This window comes from Coregonus clupeaformis, chromosome 13 (assembly GCF_020615455.1).
Source record: "Coregonus clupeaformis isolate EN_2021a chromosome 13, ASM2061545v1, whole genome shotgun sequence".
NCBI classification, from domain to species: Eukaryota; Metazoa; Chordata; class Actinopteri; order Salmoniformes; family Salmonidae; genus Coregonus; species Coregonus clupeaformis.
Genome location: NC_059204.1, coordinates 56,611,318 through 56,631,831, shown reverse-complemented (window position 1 = coordinate 56,631,831; position 20,514 = coordinate 56,611,318). Strand labels below are relative to the sequence as shown.

Here is a 20,514-nt window from a genome sequence, read left to right as displayed (position 1 = left end):
GCCACTCCTTTGTTGCCCGGGCGGTGTGTTTGGGATCATTGTCATGCTGAAAGACCCAGCCACGTTTCATCTTCAATGCCCTTACTGATGGAAGGAGGTTTTCACTCAAAATCTCACGATACATGGCCCCATTCATTCTTTCCTTTACACGGATCAGTCGTCCTGGTCCCTTTGCAGAAAAACAGCCCCAAAGCATGATGTTTCCACCCCCATGCTTCATAGTAGGTATGGTGTTCTTTGGATGCAACTCAGCATTCTTTGTCCTTCAAACACGACGAGTTGAGTTCTGACCAAAAAGTTATATTTTGGTTTCATATGACATTCTCCCAATCCTCTTCTGGATCATCCAAATGCACTCTAGCAAACTTCAGACGGGCCTGGACATGTACTGTCTTAAGCAGGGGGACACGTCTAGCACTGCAGGATTTGAGTCCCTGGCGGCGTAGTGTGTTACTGATGGTAGGCTTTGTTACTTTGGTCCCAGCTCTCTGCAGGTCATTCACTAGGTCCCCCCGTGTGGTTCTGGGATTTTTGCTCACCGTTCTTGTGATCATTTTGACCCCACGGGGTGAGATCTTGCGTGGAACCCCAGATCGAGGGAGATTATCAGTGGTCTTGTATGTCTTCCATTTCCTAATAATTGCTCCCACAGTTGATTTCTTCAAACCAAGATGCTTACCTATTGCAGATTCAGTCTTCCCAGTCTGGTACAGGTCTACTATTTTGTTTCTGGTGTCCTTTGACAGCTCTTTGGTCTTGGCCATAGTGGAGTTTGGAGTGTGACTGTTTGAGGTTGTGGACAGGTGTCTTTTATACTGATAACAAGTTCAAACAGGTGCCATTAATACAGGTAACCAGTGGAAGACAGAGGAGCCTCTTAAAGAAGAAGTTACAGGTCTGTGAGAGCTAGAAATCTTGCTTGTTTGTAGGTGACCAAATACTTATTTTCCACCATAATTTGCTAATAAATTCATTAAAAATCCTACAATGTGATTTTCTGGATTTTTTTTCCTCAATTTGTCTGTCATAGTTGACGTGCACCTATGATGAAAATTACAGGCCTCTCTCATCTTTTTAAGTGGGAGAACATGCACAATTGGTGGCTGACTAAATACTTTTTCCCCCCACTGTATCTGGGCTATGTGAAAAATGTAAATGAAAGCATTTGCACCACCAGTGCTAGATTGCACCAATTAGCTTGCTAGCTAGCTAGTACTATAAGAGGGGATACCAGAGATACAGTGGCTTGCGAAAGTATTCACCCCCCTTGGCATTTTTCCTATTTTGTTGCCTTACAACCTGGAATTAAAATGGATTTTGGGGGGGTTTGAATCATTTGATTTACACAACATGCCTACCACTTTGAAGATGCAAAATATTTTTTTGTGTGAAACAAATATTTGAGCGTGCATAACTATTATAACCCCCCCCCCCCACACACACACACACACACACACTTTGTAGCGCCACCTTTAGCAGCAATTACAGCTGCAAGTCTCTTGGGGTATGTCTCTATAAGCTTGGCACATCTAGCCACTGGGATTTTTGTCCATTCTTCAAGGCAAAACTGCTCCAGCTCCTTCAAGTTGGATGGGTTCCGCTGGTGTACAGCAATCTTTAAGTCATACAGATTCTCAATTGGATTGAGGTCTGGGCTTTGCCTAGACCATTCCAAGACATTTAAATGTTTCCCCATAAACCACTCGACTGTTGCTTTAGCAGTATGCTTAGGGTCATTGTCCTGCTGGAAGGTGAACCTCCGTCCCAGTCTCAAATCTCTGGAAGACTGAAACAGGTTTCCCTCAAGAATTTCTCTGTATTTAGTGCCATCCATCATTCCTTCAATTCTGACCAGTTTCCCAGTCCCTGCCGATGAAAAACATCCCCACAGCATGATGCTGCCACCACCATGCTTCACTGTGGAGATGGTGTTCTCGGGGTGATGAGAGGTGTTGGGTTTGTGCCAGACATAGCGTTTTCCTTGATGGCCAAAAAGCTCAATTGTAGTCTCATCTGACCAGAGTACCTTCTTCCATATGTTTGGGGAGTCTCCCACATGCCTTTTGTCACACACCAAACGTGCTTGCTAATTTTTTTCTTTAAGCAATGGCTTTTTTTCTGGCCACTGTTCTGTAAAGCCCAGCTCTGTGGAGTGTGTGGCTTAAAGGGGTCATATGGACAGATACTCCAATCTCTGCTGTGGAGCTTGCAGCTCCTTCAGGGTTATCTTTGGTCTCTTTGTTGCCTCTCTGATTAATGCCCTCCTTGCCTGGTCCGTGAGTTTTGGTGGGCTACCCTCTCTTGGCAGGTTTGTTGTGGTGCCATATTCTTGCCATTTTTTAAATAATGGATTTAATGGTGTTCTGTGTGATGTTCAAAGTTTCTGATATTTTTTTATAACCCAACCCTGATCTGTACTTCTCCACAACTTTGTCCCTGACCTGTTTGGAGAGCTCCTTGGTCTTCATGGTAATAATAATAATAATAATAATAATATGCCATTTAGCAGACGCTTTTATCCAAAGCGACTTACAGTCATGCGTGCATACATTTTTTGTGTATGGGTGGTCCCGGGGATCGAACCCACTACCTTGGCGTTACAAGCGCCGTGCTCTACCAGCTGAGCTACAGAGGACCACATGGTGCTGCTTGCTTGGTGGTGCCCCTTGCTTAGTGGTGTTGCAGACTCTGGGGCCTTTCAGAACAGGTGTATGTATACTGAGATCATGTGACAGATCATGTGACACTTAGATTGCACACATGTGGACTTTATTAACTAATTATGTGACTTCTGAAGGTAATTGGTTGCACCAGATCTTATTTAGGGGCTTCATAGCAAAGGGGGTGAATACATATGCACGCACCACTTTTCCGTTATTAATTTTGTAGAACTATTTTTAACAAGTAATTATTTTCATTTCACTTCACCAATTTGGACTATTTTGTGTATGTCCATTCCATAAAATCCAAATAAATATCCATTGAAATTACAGGTTGTAATGCAACAAAATAGGAAAAACGCCAAGGGGGAGGAATACTTTTGCAAGGCACTGTATACAGTAGAGTACCACAGTATGAGTCATAATACCCATAAAACCTTGCGGTAAAACAAGGAAATGGTTCCAATTGTTTTTCCATCAATCATTTTTCCCATAAGGGATTTTAGAAACACTTAAAATAAGGTCTGTGTTTCATGTAGGCTTACCCTGGCGTGACGTTTCGATAACCATGTAAATCTCTCTAGGACAATGTGACTTATCAATATATTTGCCTGTATTTACCCCCCCATCCCCAACACAAATTAAATCCTAATTAGCTGCTAATGTAACTATCATAAAGAACTACAAATGCCATTATCTGGACGAGACAGCCGTATTGAGGCAAAGGTAAGAATCTCTGGATTAACTATCTAATGTTAGCCAAATTTAGTCAGCTACATTTCTTTAAATTGACAATTCTGTGAACTGTCTGGTGAAAAGTTTTAAATTGACACAATACCTGTTAGCAAAGGTGTCAGCTAGATATGACGTGCAGGAGCTGACTGGGATTTGTAGTCTTGCATGATGTCTACTTTGATGCTAATTAACATTTTTGAATCTGAGAGTAAATAGAGCCAAATATATTGATAAAAGTCACCTTGTCCAAAAGAGATTTACATGGTTATCAAAACGTCACATCAGGGTAAGCCTACATGAAACACAGCCCTTATTTCAAGGGTTTCTAAAATCCCCTATGGGAAAAATGAATGGTGGAAAAACTATCGGAACCATTTCCCTGTTTAACCGCTAGCGCAGCTCCCCTCTGACTGCTGTGCAGAATAAATATCAAGCCGCACAGAGAAGCAGGAGATTGAACTTCACTCAACTTTCTAGAATTTTCCCCTTTAGTTAACACTATCAACATTTCACTCTACTGGGGGAATTGTGCTCGAATCAATGCAATATTAGTTATTTTCAATGTAACATACCGAAACAAAAGGAACTATGCAAGACTTTAGTATGCAAAACTAACTGTGCAAGAGATTTTCTTGTAGGCAGAGCACATTGGAGTAGGATTCTATTGCATTGACAGGCACGACACAGGCCCGTACTCTACACAGACCGGGTTGCTATAACCAATCAAACTGCAGTAGGCCTATATGCAAATAGCCATATACGGATCTGTGCCATTCACTTTGAACTGGACTTTGTTTACAGCATGAGTGGTCATGAGTAGATGCGCTTGTTTTGAGATCAAAGCGAGCGCTGCATGTAGGCACCTGTGCACATTTGTTCATATTCTTTGCTAGTTAGTGAGTTATTATCAAATCAAATCAAATCAAATTTTATTGGTCACATGCGCCGAATACAACAGGTGCAGACATTACAGTGAAATGCTTACTTACAGCCCTTAACCAACAGTGCATTTATTTTAAACAAAAAAGTAAGAATAAAACAACAACAAAAAAAGTGTTGAGAAAAAAAGAGCAGAAGTAAAATAAAGTGACAGTAGGGAGGCTATATATACAGTAAAATAAAGTGACAGTAGGGAGGCTATATATACAGGGGGGTACCGTTGCAGAGTCAATGTGCGGGGGCACCGGCTAGTTGAGGTAGTTGAGGTAATATGTACATGTGGGTAGAGTTAAAGTGACTATCACAGTTATAGCTAATTTCTAGTCAACAATGGGGGGGGTGGTTGCTTCCTACAAGATCAAAAAAGTTGTGCATTTCTGGCCATCTTTGAAAAGCGAGTCAGCTAATGAGCTTTTTTTATGTCTTAAAGGGGCAATGTTGTATTTTGAGACAGTCTTGAATAAGCTAAGTAGACAATAGGCAGAGGGTAGCATAATTTGTCAGATTCTCTGTAATAATGGTATGGGAATAATAATGAATTTGATTTTGTAAAGTGGTTTCTTGCATCAAACAACACAAAATGTTCAGTCACCTTGTCTGAAGGACAAGTGGATAAACAAGTTAATGTCAAGCGCTGCATGTTTTTTTTCAAAAGTCTATAGGCCTACATTGAACATCACACGTGCTGCTACTGTAGGCTGAATGATAGAACAGCTATTTCCATGTTCAAATGTTATGGGATGCATTTTTGTCCATTGTTTTTGACGGTAGGCCACTCTGGTAGGCCTACATTATGATCAAATAGCCACAGTAGCCTACTTGGCCACTTAAAACTGTAACTTAGGGCAAGTACAGCCTCAGTGTTCACAGTAAACACACGCCAGAAGTTGCACAGAATTTTCACAACGTTCAAGTTCACACTCAGCAGACTTGAAATTTCCTCAGTGCCAAAAAATTGTTTTGGGAACATTGCTAACAGGTATTGTGTCAATTCAAACTTGCACTGGACAGTTCACAGAATTGTCCATTCAAAGAAATTAAGCCAAAAACTAGCTCTGACTGGGAAAGATCGATTTGAACGGTCATCCAACTCGGAATTCCAACTCCGGCCTCTTTCTAGAGCTCTGACTTTCCCACCTGAAGATCACCGACGTCATGATTTGACCTCATATTTTTCAGAAAAATCTTGATGTCAGTGTCCTTCAGGTCGGAAAGTCGGAGCTCTATAAAGATGCCAGAGTTTCCGACTTGGAATTCCGCGTTGGATGACCGTTGAAACGATTTTTCCCAGTCAGAGCTAGTTTCCAGTTGTCTCGACTCTTGAACGCACTGAAGTCTGAGATTTCCCAGTTGTTTTAAAAGTGGTATGTGTCAAGAAACCTGCCTATTTTCCTCAAAAGTACGTAATGTCACGATTCCAAAGCTATACCATATTTCAGAGAACAAGTTAATTATCTCACAGCTCTTGTTGTTGTTGTTGTACTTCTTGTTGACGAAATTCATGCTAATGTTTTTGTTGTTGTTCACGCCCAATTGACTCCCATTCCCTCCTTGAAGTAGAGGTCTCTATTTGTCCCGCAATCACCCAGAATGCACCGCGTGGCCCATTGCCGTCGCATGGGCAACGTACACAATGGGTGTTAATATGAGTTTCCCACACTGCGGTATAATAAGGTTTCCCATCTCCTCAAAAGTATCTCTCGGGATACTAGCCTCGTACGAACCATTCTGTTTCACTACAGAATAAAAGTTTAAATGAATAAAGGGGATATGAACTTTAGCTTACGTAATTTAAGTGTAGCCACTAGCCAGAGATGCTTTATAATGTGTCGCTAGTTAGCTACGTTTTAACAGCTATCAAATGAACTAGCTAGCTAATTACTTAATAACTAGGTACAACCAAACAAAGCCATGTAAATGTAGATAAACACATGCCATGGCTCTGAATGAGTACAACAAGCGAGCTAGCTAAACAACATTCAGAAGGGGTTTAGGTAAGTCGCAAGCTCGAAAAATGACTATATTCTTGAAAACATTCAGTTGGCTAACTACTACAGTTATGTCAATATTTTTTTAACTTAAATTACCTTATACATTACTTGATTTTGATAGCTAGCCGAGCAGACAGGTCAATTGTTTGCCATGTTTATGCCTTCACAAACATGCTGATGCTACCTAGCTATGTTAGCTGGCAGGCCCAATATCATTCGATTAGGATTATACAACCGACAGGTCATCTGATGCTTTATCACCTGAAAGGACTGGTCGAGGCCCGTAAAATAAAACTGATAAATAAAATGGTAAATATTTGGTTAGTTAGGTAGCTAGGTACAGAAACGAACTAGCTAGCTACAGCAACAGTTTGTAAACATCGCAAAACTTCCGGGAACGCTTGCGAAGCAGGCCAGGGGTTTGAGAAGTCAAAGAGAGAAGGAACCAATTTTTTAAAGGCACAACCTAGATTCGCGCCAATGTCTTAAGTAGTTGAACATGTTATTACTCCAACCTCGTGAGTGACAAATTGACACTTTCATTTCGTCAAAAACAACTTTATATCGAAGGAGTGCCTTTGTTTTAACGGCCTGCACGTGTTCAGTTTGGCACGAGACACCCGTTAGACCCAATGACGTTTATGCACATGAATTTAGCTAGCCAACGTCACCTACAAGCGTAATCTGGGATTTCTATTGGAGAAGCAGTTTATGCCTATCTTCATACTGTACTGTCTTTGCTAAAGCTTCTTCGACATATTTCATGTGACTACCCGCGGGGAGGGGCCACTTCACGTGACCCAAGAATAGATGCGGTAAAGAGGTCAATGGAATTCGACCCAAAAAATTGAAATGCGTGGGTGAAAGATGCCATGGGGGAAAAGTGGGTGTGTTCCAGACGGTTCCAGAGTATAAAATATAAGGGATGGTTTTTGTAATGTGGCAAATGACATCAGACTTTGTATGCAATGTTGACATGTCAGACATGCATTCAATATTTTCATCTTTAACCCCTATTATTTTCAACATTGGTTGCACACACACATAGGGTGAGACACATGGAAATTAGACTAAAAAATATAAATGGTACAAGAGGTTAAAAGTGTTATAAAATTGTATTATTATCTAATAACCTAATCAGTGTGGACAAAAAAATTACACCCCAAGACTCAGAATTATCAATCAAATGTAAGAATCAACCAAACTCTCCATAAAACAATGCTGGTTTGATACATACACATGTGAATAAAATATTGTATGAGAAAATGTCTAAAAGGAGGGACACCAGAAAGAAACTAATATAACATTGCAGTTGCATCTTAAGAGGTCTGCCAAACTACAACACAAGAAGAAATGGACATACAAAAAGCATCAGTTGCAGATGCAACCATCCCAGTTATAATATATATTATTTCAAATATGGCATTCATTTTCCATTACCAATTAGTCTTTATTTTAGTGTTTGTAGGCGGGTGGCTTATATTTCTGTAACTTGATACTCTCTATTTACAATGGTAAATTAAGAACACCAATAAGGACCCAAGGGCAAGCCTCTCAAACAGGATACAGTAGGATCTTCAAAGAGGAAAAACTAAAGGAGTGAGATGAAGACATTATGAAAAGAACAGAGCAGGTCTTGGATTCTTATCCAGTTCAGGCCATGTAACTCTGCAATTGAGGTCTCAGACGGAGTTCTTCCTTTACATTTGGTCTCGGAGTTTGGCAAGCCTTGAAGACAGTTCATCCTGAGAAGAAAAGATAACAGGCATTAAATGTTGCAGATGCAGTAAGTAAGTCATCTCTAAAAACTAAACCTTTTCAATCTTGTGTGAGAAGGGGCAGGGGGTGGGCCTAAGGACAATTTTTTGCAAGCCTGAGACACAGCTACTATAATCATATCAGCATTGTTATCATTGCTCTATTATCCCAATCATTTACTTTAAAGATCCTGTTTAGTAGACAATTGAAAGTGTGGTAGGGTATATAATAGCTCTTGTTCGGGGCCTGTTCCTGTACCTGCTCTGCTGACGCAACACTGGTGCCCACTGATCCAGTCTGACCCTGTGGGAGCTCCATGTTCAGGTCCAACCTAAACACAAAGAAACCGACATACAAATTGATATGCATTAATTTTCTCTCTTTTACAGACAACATTTTTTCAAGAATAGAGAACCACAAAATGAGGAATTCTTACCCTGCTTCATCAGCCAATTCGTGCATCAGTGAATCCACTTGATTCTGAAACACACGTCACTGACTGTTAATCTCCATTGATTGTGAACACAGCAGAATAAATGAATCACAATAAATGTATCTCGTCATGATCTGCACTTGTATGTATTTACTGATCTGCACTTGTATGTATTTACTGTATTTACGAAGAGACCAGAGGTCTGTCTAGCAGGAACCCAGAAAAGCATGATTACCTGTGGGGTGGTTAGTGTGGTTGTGCTACTCATGGTGTCCTCCATTTGAGCGGTCTGTACATCCAACGTCTCAAATTGATGCTCAAACTTGTCCATAAGGCCGGAGATCTAGAGAGATGAGACATTCATTACCAAATTTGCCTCTCAGATGGTAAAGAACATAACATATATATACCGTCATAAGAGGGACAACTATCAAATTGCTGTATTTGACTAGGAGCATGCACACACACGTTACCTTCTCCAGGTTCATACTCTTCAATGTGGCATCCATGCCTTTCACCACTCCAGCCATAGATTTTGTGACCTGTAGAATGAACCAATATTACTAAAATAGAAAGGTACCTTGCTGTGTGGTTGGACACAGCAATTGTTGCCACAGTAACCTAGCACTCTTTTACAGATATTGCACCAAATTTTCCCTCCAAAGTAAAAGTGGGCCCGTCTTAAGCAGAATCAGTGTCTCAAACCAAGAATGTCGTTGCGTGAAGTCTCGTAGGGCGTAGGTATGTAAAACAACTGCACCTTGTTCATTGTGACTGCTGTTTGGACCCTGGCGGCCACTGCATCAATCCTAGCACTCATCCTAAGGAAGTTGACCGACTGGTTCTTCTGTCTGATGGCGTTTTCCGCATGGATCCGTGCCACTTCCACATTTCCTTTTTGGATAGCCTACGATGAGGATAAAGGTTCAGTATCACTACATTCTCTGTTGATACGTTCATAGTTATGGTGAGGTGATTGGAGGATTGCCTAATGAGGTAAAAGGCCTACTTACTTTTTTGACTTTGGCCTTCTCTGCCTTTTCCTCTTTGTCACATTTTTTAGAGCTTCGTTGCAGTTCTTTGGCTGCAAACTTGAGATTGAAGAGATGCTCTGGGATGGGAAGTTAAAGGGCCAATCAGCAGTTCAAAGATAACAAAGCATTGTCTCCGCCACTGTTTCGGTAAAAAGCTGAGGGATGGGGCTGGAGAAATGTAACCACACTAAAATGTATAGACATAGCTTTGGATGCTAGGACTGACCATCCATATCAAAACCATAGTTTTAATCATGTTTTGAGGCTTTACAGTGTTTGTTTACATTTAATTTGTTTACAATCATTGGAGTAAAACAAGGGTATATTTTGGGTTCTGATGGGGTACAAAAGTTGAACTAAGCTCATGAGGCATTTATAAGTTATATTCTTCAAGAATCAATGGGTACATATCATTAATTTATAAGTCCACAAATGGATGTAGCAACTGCTGATTGCCCATTTAAAGACCGTTTTTAAAATGTCATAGCTACATAACTGAAGCTTCCAGTATTTGTGCCCCTTTGTTGGACCCTCTTTACAAACCTTAATCGATGGTGTGCTCCCATTACAGAACTAAACTAAATGACCTGTGATGTAATCATGTGAATAAAATGGAAACGCCAGCCATGCTCCCAGGCAATGGGTGTCTTCAGACTGAAGTAAAATAGTTTACTAAACTTGTTGTACTGACTGTTATGCCCATGGCAGATGTACAATACCAATAACAGCAAACAAGCGTTTATCTTTGTCACCAAGCCATCCAAGTATAGACTATAAGCTTAAATACGAATCGAAACCTGATAAATGGCTTTTGAAGATCATATTCAGACGAGGCACGGACTAAACAACAGGCCTTCCACTTTGTCTAAATTTCCTGGTGGCAATGTAATGCCTCTCGTAGCAAGCTAACATTTTCGAAAGGATACTCTCCATATTCGACATGCTGGTAGGGTCCTTGATGGTCCGAGGATGAATATCTTCTTATTGTTGTTTTTCTTCTCGATTTAGACGTAATGCAAAAGCTTTACTTCCGGCTACACTACCCAAATAGAATACGTCACCATCACATGTACAAGGGTGCGTTCGGTGCGTTCCAATTGACGTCACTGACAACCTAAAAAAAATCGAGTTTATTTTTGTCAGTGAATGAGTGAATGGACGTGTAAAGTTCTGGCATTGAATTCTAAGGTGGATTGTTACATTTTCTACAATATTGCGATCTATTACGTGTACAGCCTACATAGGAATATTCCTCCCTCTATCCCTTATCACTGGTGGTATGTCAGTGCAGAGACAATCCAATCAGGTTAGGGGCTGGGGGCTCTCCTCAGACGGGGGGGGCGTAACTTTGGAGTGGGCGGTGAGCGAGCTTGATTGATGTTTAGGTTTGCGTCTCTGGATCACGGCAGTGAGCGAGAGGATGACTCACCCTCTGTCTGATATGATATTCACCCTCTTTGCAGCAGCTCAGCCAGTGCATACCTCCCAAGCTCCTCCTGCTCTATAATGGTCTGCTCAATCAGCCCATAAATTATAATGATGCTGCTTTCAAAACAACTGGGACCTCGGAAATCTCAGACTTCAGTGCGTTCAAGACAACTGGGAACTCGGGGAAAAAACGAACTCCGACTGGGAAAAATAGTTTTGAACGGTCATCCAACTCGGAATTCCAAGTCGGGAACTCGGGCAACTTTCTAGAGCTCCGACTTTACGACCTGAAGATCACTAAAGTCATGATTTGACCGCACTAAAACATTCACCAATCCTGGAGGAATGCATTTTCCGAATAACAGACACAAACTCTCTTATAACACTATCTTAGACTCCTACAATAATTTTTTGAATTGTCATCTGAGTGAAGTTGTAGACTACTTGCACATCGTTTCAGCCCTTCACATTAGCCTTTAGACCACATCTATTTACCAATGTTGAAAACATTGCAAACATAATTCTTCTTTGTGGTGGGGATAGGACTACCTACACAGTTTTACATTTCTTTGAATTTGTGTATCTGTCTAATATAAAATGTCACACCAGTGCATCACTAATCACTAGACAGACAGACAGACAGACAGACAGACAGATAGACAGATAGACAGATAGATAGATAGATAGATAGATAGATAGATAGATAGATAGATAGATAGATAGATAGATAGATAGATAGATAGATAGATAGATAGATAGATAGATAGATAGACTACATGACCAAAAGTATGTGGACACCTGCACGAACATCACATTCCAAAATCATGGGCATTAATATGGAGTTGGTACTCTCTTTGCTGCTATAACAGCACAGCCTCCACTCTTCTGGGAAGGCTTTCACTAGATGTTGGAACATTGCTGTGGGGACTTGCTTCCATTCAGCCACAAGATCATTAGTGAGGTCGGACACTGATGTTGGGCGATTAGTAGTGGCTCGCAGTCGGTGTTCCAATTCATCCCAAAGGTGTTCAATGGGGTTGAGGTCAGGGCTCTGTGCAGGTCAGTCAAGTTCTTCCACACCGATCTCGACAAACCATTTCTGTATGGACCTCCCTTTGTGCACAGGGGCATTGTCATGCTGAAACAGGAAATGGCCTTCCCCAAACTGTTGCCACAAAGTTGGAAGCACAGAATTGTCTAGAATGTCATTGTATGCTGTGGCGTTAAGATTTCCCTTCACTGGAACTAAGGGGCCTAGACCGAACCATGAAAAACAGCCCCAGACCATTATTCCTCCTCCACCAAACTTTACAGTTGCCACTATGCATTGGGGCAGGTAGTGTTCTCCTGGCATCCGCCAAACCCAGATTTGTCCGTCGGACTGCCAGATGGTGACTCGTGATTCATCACTCCAGAGAACACGTTTCCACTGCTCCAGAGTCCAATGGCGGCGAGCTTTACACCACTCCAGCCAACACTTGGCATTGCAAATGGTGATCTTAGGCTTGTGTGCGGCTGCTCGGCCATGGAAAACAATTTCATGAAACTCCCAATGAACAGTTATTGTGCTGACATTGCTTCCAGAGGCAGTTTGGAACTCGGTAGTGAGTGTTGCAACCGAGGACAGACCATTTTTACATGCTACGCACTTCAGCCCCCTTTGTTGCTCCTAGACATATCCACTTCACAATAATGTAACTTACAGTTGACCGGGGCAGCTCTAGCAGGGCAGAAATTTGACCTATGACGGTGCCACGTTGGAAGTCACTGAGTTCTTCAGTAAGGCCATTCTACTGCCAGTGTTTGTCTATGGAGATTGCATGGCTGTGTGCTCGATTTGATATACCTGTGACAACAGGTGTGGCTGAAATAGCCAAATCCACTAATTTGAAGCTGTGTCTACATACTTTTGTATAAATTGTGTAGATAGATAGATAGATAGATAGATAGATAGATAGATAGATAGATAGATAGATAGATAATATCATAATGAACAGACAGAACATCGTGAGTTACCGTAAAATCGTGACGCCAGATTGCCATGGAAACAAGATTACGCTCGCAGAACTTCAGTTTGTTTCTTTAAGCACAACTGTCGTGTTGGGTTGGACAGCGATCACGCACGAACCTACATCTTCGCAAGATAATAGCGCACTGTGCGCTGTGTCTACGGGTCGGAGATCCCAATTAAACCTGTTGGATATCACTTATTGTTGTTTTGCTTACTATACTTTGGCTAAGTTCTACCCTTTCCTCAGCAGTCAGGTGAGTAGGCTAAAGTATATTATTTAATTGTATGATCATTGTCATGTTACATTTGGTACATGAATCATTTCGAAATACATAAGGTTTGTGTTTTATTAATGTTGAATGTCAATATCAATCAAATGCACATTTGATAGGCTAATGAAATGCATTGTCAATGGATGGATTAAACAATAGCAAACAATGTTGGCCAGTGTGTAAATTATACCTTACAATATTGCATCAGGTGAATACGTGGGAGAATAGGTGTAGGCTAAACTCACCATGTTTTATTTTATATTTTAAATAGGCTATTTTATTAGTTTCTGTTCAATAAAATATTTAGCTGTTGTTAGTCATTTTTATGTAGCCTACGTGGTCTGTGAGTGTTTACTAGACTAATAACGGGTTTGTAAATATTATTTTGGTAAATTGCATAGACTGTACACATGCAGCATCATGTCGATGAGTATAGGCTAATAATGACTGTAAAATAAAATTAAAACTCAAGAGAACTGATTGATAGCCTAGCCTACACAATATTTTACTAGATCGAATCTGATTATCAAGAACAACACTCCCCGCTTTAGCCTTTATACAATATTTGTATAGCAAAAGTCTCAAATATACAACAATGACAAATTGTGAATATGTGAGAAGTGGCGATGATGGTTTTTACACGCATGCAGAAAATCCAGGAGAAGACGCAGCGAGGGGTGCTTTATTCAGTGACTGTATGACTCATACGGTCTTATCTAAAGAGTGGGAGCAGGCGGGCGGGCGAGAAGGGGTTTGCACATGAGACCAAAATTCTGCAGCATGCGACTATTATTCTAGTACATGATGGATTCCATAAGAACTGTCCGTGTAAACTTTTGGAGCATGTGGGAAAGTAGCCTATACATACCCCAGGTGTTGACCTCCAACCACTGTTCAAGTTAAATCTGTAAAAGTAAGCTAACCTGATTTGTGGGATATCGTCTTAAAATGTTTACATAGCCTTATTGATTTGTATTAGTATTATTCAATGAGTTCATTGATCAATTACCAAGTTGAAAATAAAAAAATTCTGCAGTTGAAAATAAAACCATTATAACCTTAGATCACAGGATCAAGTGCAAACAAGGTCAAGGTTTGCTCAGTCATGTTACTTATCCTCTGAGAGAAAGTTCCAAGCTGGTCACCTTCCTGTTGAATTTTTTATTTTATATCTTCCACCCCCCTGTGTGCATGTGGTGTGTGTATGTGTGTGTGTGTGTGGGTACCACTCTTATGCTTAGTAGTACCAACACATCTGTTTAGTTTTTAATTGTGCAATATGTGCCTTTGGTGTCTCTTGTGTTTCAGACATCCCCTGAACTCAATGTGAATTAATGATAGTATGAATTACTTAGTAGTATTTCTTCACTTGTCATAAAATGCATTAGAATGTTCCCCATTGAACACACATTTTGTGGCATGAAATTACCCAGCTTCTTCCAAATACAATATTGTGTCCTTTTGCAGGTAAACCCAAGATAATGGAGCTCCAAATGGATAGAAGATTCCACAACTTGACTCTGGAGCAAGTCCAGACTTTGGACCAGGTGTTGACGGAGGTGATCACAATCCACGGCAGAGGGAACTTCCCCACCTTGGAGGTGAGACCCAAGGACATCATCCATGTAGTGAAGGACCGGCTGGTGGAGAGGGAAATCAGGGTCAGGGACATTCGCCTCAACGGCTCCACCGCCAGCCATGTGATGGTCAGGGACAACGGCACGGGCTACAGAGACCTGGACATCATCTTTGGAGTGGAGCTGCCCAGACAGGAGGACTTCCAGGTCATCAAGGAGGTGGTGCTGGGCAGCCTGCGTGACCTCCTTCCCCGTGGGGTTAACAGACGCAAGATCACCTGCCTCACCATGAAGGAGGCCTACGTGCAGAAGATGGTCAAGGTCTTCAATGAGCACGACCGCTGGAGCCTTATCTCACTGTCCAATAACAGGGGTAAAACTGTGGGGCTCAGGTTTGTAAGTTCCCTGCGACGCCAGTTTGAGTTCAGTGTGGACTCCTTCCAGATTATATTGGACCGTATGCTGGAGTCATACTGGGAGACTGAGAGGAGGCAAGGAGGTCAGTGTGAGGGATTGGAGTCACACAATGGCATTGTGTTACATCCGGATAGAGGGGCAGAGAAAACCAAAATGGAACCCCAGTATTCTTCCACCTCTGAGAATCTAAAAGAGGATAAAGACAAAGACTCAATGATGACACACTTCGCTGACAGTCCGTGCCACAGTGAACAGGTTGTTGTTCAAGAGGAAGAATCATTGCATCCGATGGATGTGCATGCAACTGGAAAACAAGAGCCACTGGAAGTGTTAGAGATAGAGAGAGCAGAGCTAGACCTGGGATCTCTGGAGAATGAGGAAGAGGTAGAAGAGGAGGAGGTGGTAAAGGTTGATACAGTACTTGAGATAAGAGTAGAGGAAAAAATGCCATTTGTTCAGAATACAGATTATCCCTCAATTATATCCTCCTCCAAAACATTGACAGATGTGATGGAACCTCTGGTGTCAATTGTATCTGTAAACCTTCAAAGTAACATAGAGGAGTCACTGATCTCTGAGTCAAAAGACATCAAGCCATCCCAGATGAAGCTCACAGAGAACTCAGTGCAAGAGCAACTTCAAGTGATGCCTCAATCCACATCCCAAGCCTGCACTGCTGTCACACAAAACGTACACCTTGAACATTTATTCCCTCCCCCAGCCAAGAAAACCTGTAACACATCCCAGGAAATTGTCCCTGACTATTGCCCCTCACCTAAACCACCAAGGAAGATGTCACGGAAGATGAACAGCATCTCATCACTCCCTGAAAAATGGTCTTTGTTAAAAGATTTGTCCGATCTTACAACCCAGCTGTTTGAGCCTATAGAAATACTCCCAACACCTCAACCAAATCCCTCTCTATTAGACACGGATCAAGGCCATTATTCATCCTCCTCAGGGTCCAGACGAAGGAACTCAGAGGGCACGAAAACATTCACAGACCACCTTACTCCAGCCATTTCATCCCAGGATAAAAACATCTCACCCCACACCGTAGAACAAATAGTCAGAGGGAAATATTCAAAAAAGCCTCCAGACTCAGAAGCTTCTCAGGAATCATTGTCCCTTCAAACCACAGGGAGCCGAGTCCCAGAGACTGAACCTGCTGCTACTCAGGAACTAGGGCCACCAGACACAACCACGGTCTGTCCACGGGCAGGGCCAAGTTCGGCCCCAAGGGACAAGGCCAGCATCACTGTGGTAGCAGAGTGCATGTATGGGGACTTTGAACAAGCCATGGATCACCTGCGCTTCCGACTCATTGCCACCCATAACCCAGAGGAGATCAGAGGAGGTGGGCTTCTGAAGTATAGTGACCTGCTGGTGAGGAACTTCAGGCCAGCCAGTGAGACAGAGATCAAGTCCCTAGAGCGCTACATGTGCTCCCGCTTCTTTATTGACTTTCCTGACCTCAGCGAGCAGCAGCGCAAGATCGAGGCCTACCTGCGCTGCCACTTTGTTGGCGACGAGGAGACGAGCAAGTATGACTATCTGATGACCCTGCGTCGGGTGATAGATGAGAGTACAGTGTGTCTGATGGGACATGAGAGGAGGCAGACTCTCAATATGATCACTGTCCTGGCCCTGAGGGTGCTGGGGGAACAGAACGCCATCCCCAACACTGCCAACATCACCTGCTTCTACCAGCCTGCGCCATACATGGCTGACCCCATATTCAGCAGCTACTACATTCCCCAGGCAGCACAACCACCCCTCCTTTACCACCCCTACCCTTTACATGTCCACATGCAGACCGGCCTGGTGTAGCCCCAGCATGTGAGTGGGGGAGAGCATGCGGGCTGCGTTCTATATGGTTCTACTCTGTAACCAGAGGCACAAAATTGATTTAAAAAAGAAAAGAGGCATGAGCGCAATTTGTTCAATGCTTTGAAAAGACGTGAGACAGTGGACACAAAATGGAGAGAGTTGGAGCTTTATCTTTGGATGAAGGCCACCACGTTACTGTTTTCAAATGAAAAATGTTTTGAATGGGAGAGAGAATAGCTGATTACTCACTGAGAGCAAGCTGCAAGGGAAAATGTCACAGAGGGAAATGACAGTTTACTTGGCTGTTTCAGCTGCAGCAGCAGGGTAGGCAGGCTTTGTCTTTGTTACCTTCCTGTGACACGGGGATCCTATACTGTCAATTAATGACAAAGTTGTTTAACAGGGCAGAAATACTGTATGAAGAGTAGACAGAACGTTTCTTATCATATACTATAGTGAGGTAGAGGACAGGCAAGTATGCTGCAGTGGATGAAGGTATAAACGTTTCAAAATAATTAGACATACCATAGTTGATATAGACCAAAATCACAACACACTATGTACAAATTAGACAGTATCTGATCAAGCCAAACTACTGTCCTGTGTTTTAGAGAATTATGAGTTGTTGTTCTTCACGAATTTAAGTGAATTAACTTTCTTGAAGTGATCATAATTGTGTTTAAAGGTAGACTCAGCGAAATGATGTTGCCACGAGCAGCAACACAGATATTAAGATGAGCGAGATGCAAGACTCTCACACACAGTATTTGCACATGTGCACAGGTTCGCTTTAAGCTGTTCACAGTGTTGTAGCCAGGGCACCAAAACAGCAGAGAAGTTGAGCCTCACGCTTCAACGCTCTTAGTTGTTGCGGAAATTGACCCACTATGCTGTTTATTTTCTGCGTCTACATCATATCGCTGAGTCTACCTTTAATATTGTATTGTAACGTCACAAATCTTGATATGATATCAGCTGTGCTTAGGTCTTGGGAAAATGTGGCGTAGAGTACATATTGATTTGTTTTCTGGGTGTTAATGTCTGATTGCATCCTTGGTAAATGTTTGAGTGTCTAATGAGTGACTACAGTAATTTATCAGGGCGAAATCAGGGTTGTTAAGATAAAAGACAGATTCCAAAGTGTTTTAAACTATCACCCCTCAGTTTCGTTATGTGGTAGTATTTAGAAGTAATAGTTATAGACACTCACAGCAAATGTATATTCACTGTCACTTGTTATTTGTTAGTGTGCCATTTCATTGTATACGATACACAAGAGGTAATTTGTAAAAGACCCACAAAATGTATGTTCAGCACAGGCATGGCAGTATGTGAGTTACCCTAATGGGCAATTGAATCTGAAGCACAATGTAAATGTACGCAACCTTATTGTTAATTAGTGAACTATAGACGTATCGGATGTATTTGTGATTCACCAATTCAATATACAGTGGGGGGAAAAAAGTATTTAGTCAGCCACCAATTGTGCAAGTTCTCCCACTTAAAAAGATGAGAGAGGCCTGTAATTTTCATCATAGGTACATGTCAAATATGACAGACAAAATGAGGAAAACATTTCCAGAAAATCACATTGTAGGATTTTTCATGAATTTATTTGCAAATTATGGTGGAAAATAAGTATTTGGTCAATAACAAAAGTTTCTCAATACTTTGTTATATACCCTTTGTTGGCAATGACACAGGTCAAACGTTTTAGTGTAAGTCTTCACAAGGTTTTCACACACTGTTGCTGGTATTTTGGCCCATTCCTCCATGCAGATCTCCTCTAGAGCAGTGATGTTTTGGGGCTGTCGCTGGTCAACACAGACTTTCAACTCCCTCCAAAGATTTTCTATGGGGTTGAGATCTGGAGACTGGCTAGGCCACTCCAGGACCTTGAAATGCTTCTTACGAAGCCACTCCTTCGTTGCCCGGGCGGTGTGTTTGGGATCATTGTCATGCTGAAAGACCCAGCCACGTTTCATCTTCAATGCCCTTGCTGATGGAAGGAGGTTTTCACTCAAATTCTCACGATACATAGCCCCATTCATTCTTTCCTTTACATGGATCAGTCGTCCTGGTCCCTTTGCAGAAAAACAGCCCCAAAGCATGATGTTTCCACCCCCATGCTTCACAGTAGGTATGGTGTTCTTTGGATGCAACTCAGCATTTTTTGTCCTCCAAACACAACGAGTTGAGTTTTTACCAAAAAGTTATATTTTGGTTTCATCTGACCATATGACATTCTCCCAATCCTCTTCTGGATCATCCAAATGCACTCTAGCAAACTTCAGACGGGCCTGGACATGTACTGGCTTAAGCAGGGGGACACGTCTGGCACTGCAGGATTTGAGTCCCTGGCGGCGTAGTGTGTTATTGATGGTAGGCTTTGTTACTTTGGTCCCAGCTCTCTGCAGGTCATTCACTAGGTCCCCCCGTGTGGTTCTGGGATTTTTGCTCACCGTTCTTGTGATCATTTTGACCCCACGGGGTGAGATCTTGCGTGGAGCCCCAGATCGAGGGAGATTATCAGTGGTCTTGTATGTCTTCCATTTCCTAATAATTGCTCCCACAGTTGATTTCTTCAAACCAAGCTGCTTACCTATTGCAGATTCAGTCTTCCCAGCCTGGTGCAGGTCTACAATGTTGTTTCTGGTGTCCTTTGACAGCTCTTTGGTCTTGGCCATAGTGGAGTTTGGAGTGTGACTGTTTGAGGTTGTGGACAGGTGTCTTTTATACTGATAACAAGTTCAAACAGGTGCCATTAATACAGGTAACGAGTGGAGGACAGAGGAGCCTCTTAAAGAAGAAGTTACAGGTCTGTGAGAGCCAGAAATCTTGCTTGTTTGTAGGTGACCAAATACTTATTTTCCACCATAATTTGCAAATAAATTCATAAAAAATCCTACAATGTGATTTTCTGGATTTTTTTTCCTCAATTTGTCTGTCATAGTTGACGTGTACCTATGATGAAAATTACAGGCCTCTCTCATCTTTTTAAGTGGGAGAACTTGCACAATTGGTGGCTGACTAAATACTTTTTTCCCCCACTGTAGATGAAAGTCTAATGTAAATGTAACTGTGCAGTAATCTGGTACTTTTCATATACCATAGCGTTGATTGTAAATTGTAATACAGTAATCTATGTTGGGATTCTTTAGGTATAATTATTTTGTCTCATTATCTGAACTTCATCTGGAGCTACTGTCATGTATCGGTAGAGAAATATAATGCATTTTCATGATCTCTGTATCCCCATTCATATTCAAATATTTGCTCAATTTGTATGGTCATTTTGTTAATAAACCTCATACATTTAAACATCCTCTGATTACTTGCATTCAGCCTCTAGACAGTGATGCTGATTGCCCTGGAGTGAAAAGTGTCTGGTTGGTGCTGAATGTAATTATCATGGCTTTCTGACAGGAG

At 41.9% G+C, this 20,514-nt stretch overlaps 2 protein-coding genes across 2 annotated transcripts; one reads left to right on the top strand and one right to left on the bottom strand.

The window, feature by feature from the left end:
* Window positions 1–7,421: 7,421 nt before the first annotated feature.
* chmp1b (chromatin modifying protein 1B) lies at window positions 7,422–10,622 on the bottom strand. The gene is made up of 8 exons (XM_041894969.2): window positions 10,477–10,622; window positions 9,530–9,627; window positions 9,277–9,423; window positions 8,990–9,058; window positions 8,752–8,859; window positions 8,520–8,563; window positions 8,342–8,414; window positions 7,422–8,070 (listed from the first exon to the last, which is right to left on the bottom strand). The coding sequence occupies exons 1-8, from the start codon at window positions 10,490–10,492 to the stop codon at window positions 8,026–8,028; spliced, it is 600 nt and encodes a 199-aa protein (XP_041750903.1). The 5' UTR covers window positions 10,493–10,622; the 3' UTR covers window positions 7,422–8,025.
* A 2,472-nt stretch (window positions 10,623–13,094) lies between these two features.
* Window positions 13,095–18,571, top strand: LOC121579953. Its single transcript, XM_045224596.1, has 2 exons — window positions 13,095–13,243; window positions 14,729–18,571. The coding sequence occupies exon 2, from the start codon at window positions 14,743–14,745 to the stop codon at window positions 17,083–17,085; it is 2,343 nt and encodes a 780-aa protein (XP_045080531.1). The 5' UTR covers window positions 13,095–13,243; window positions 14,729–14,742; the 3' UTR covers window positions 17,086–18,571.
* Window positions 18,572–20,514: the final 1,943 nt, after the last annotated feature.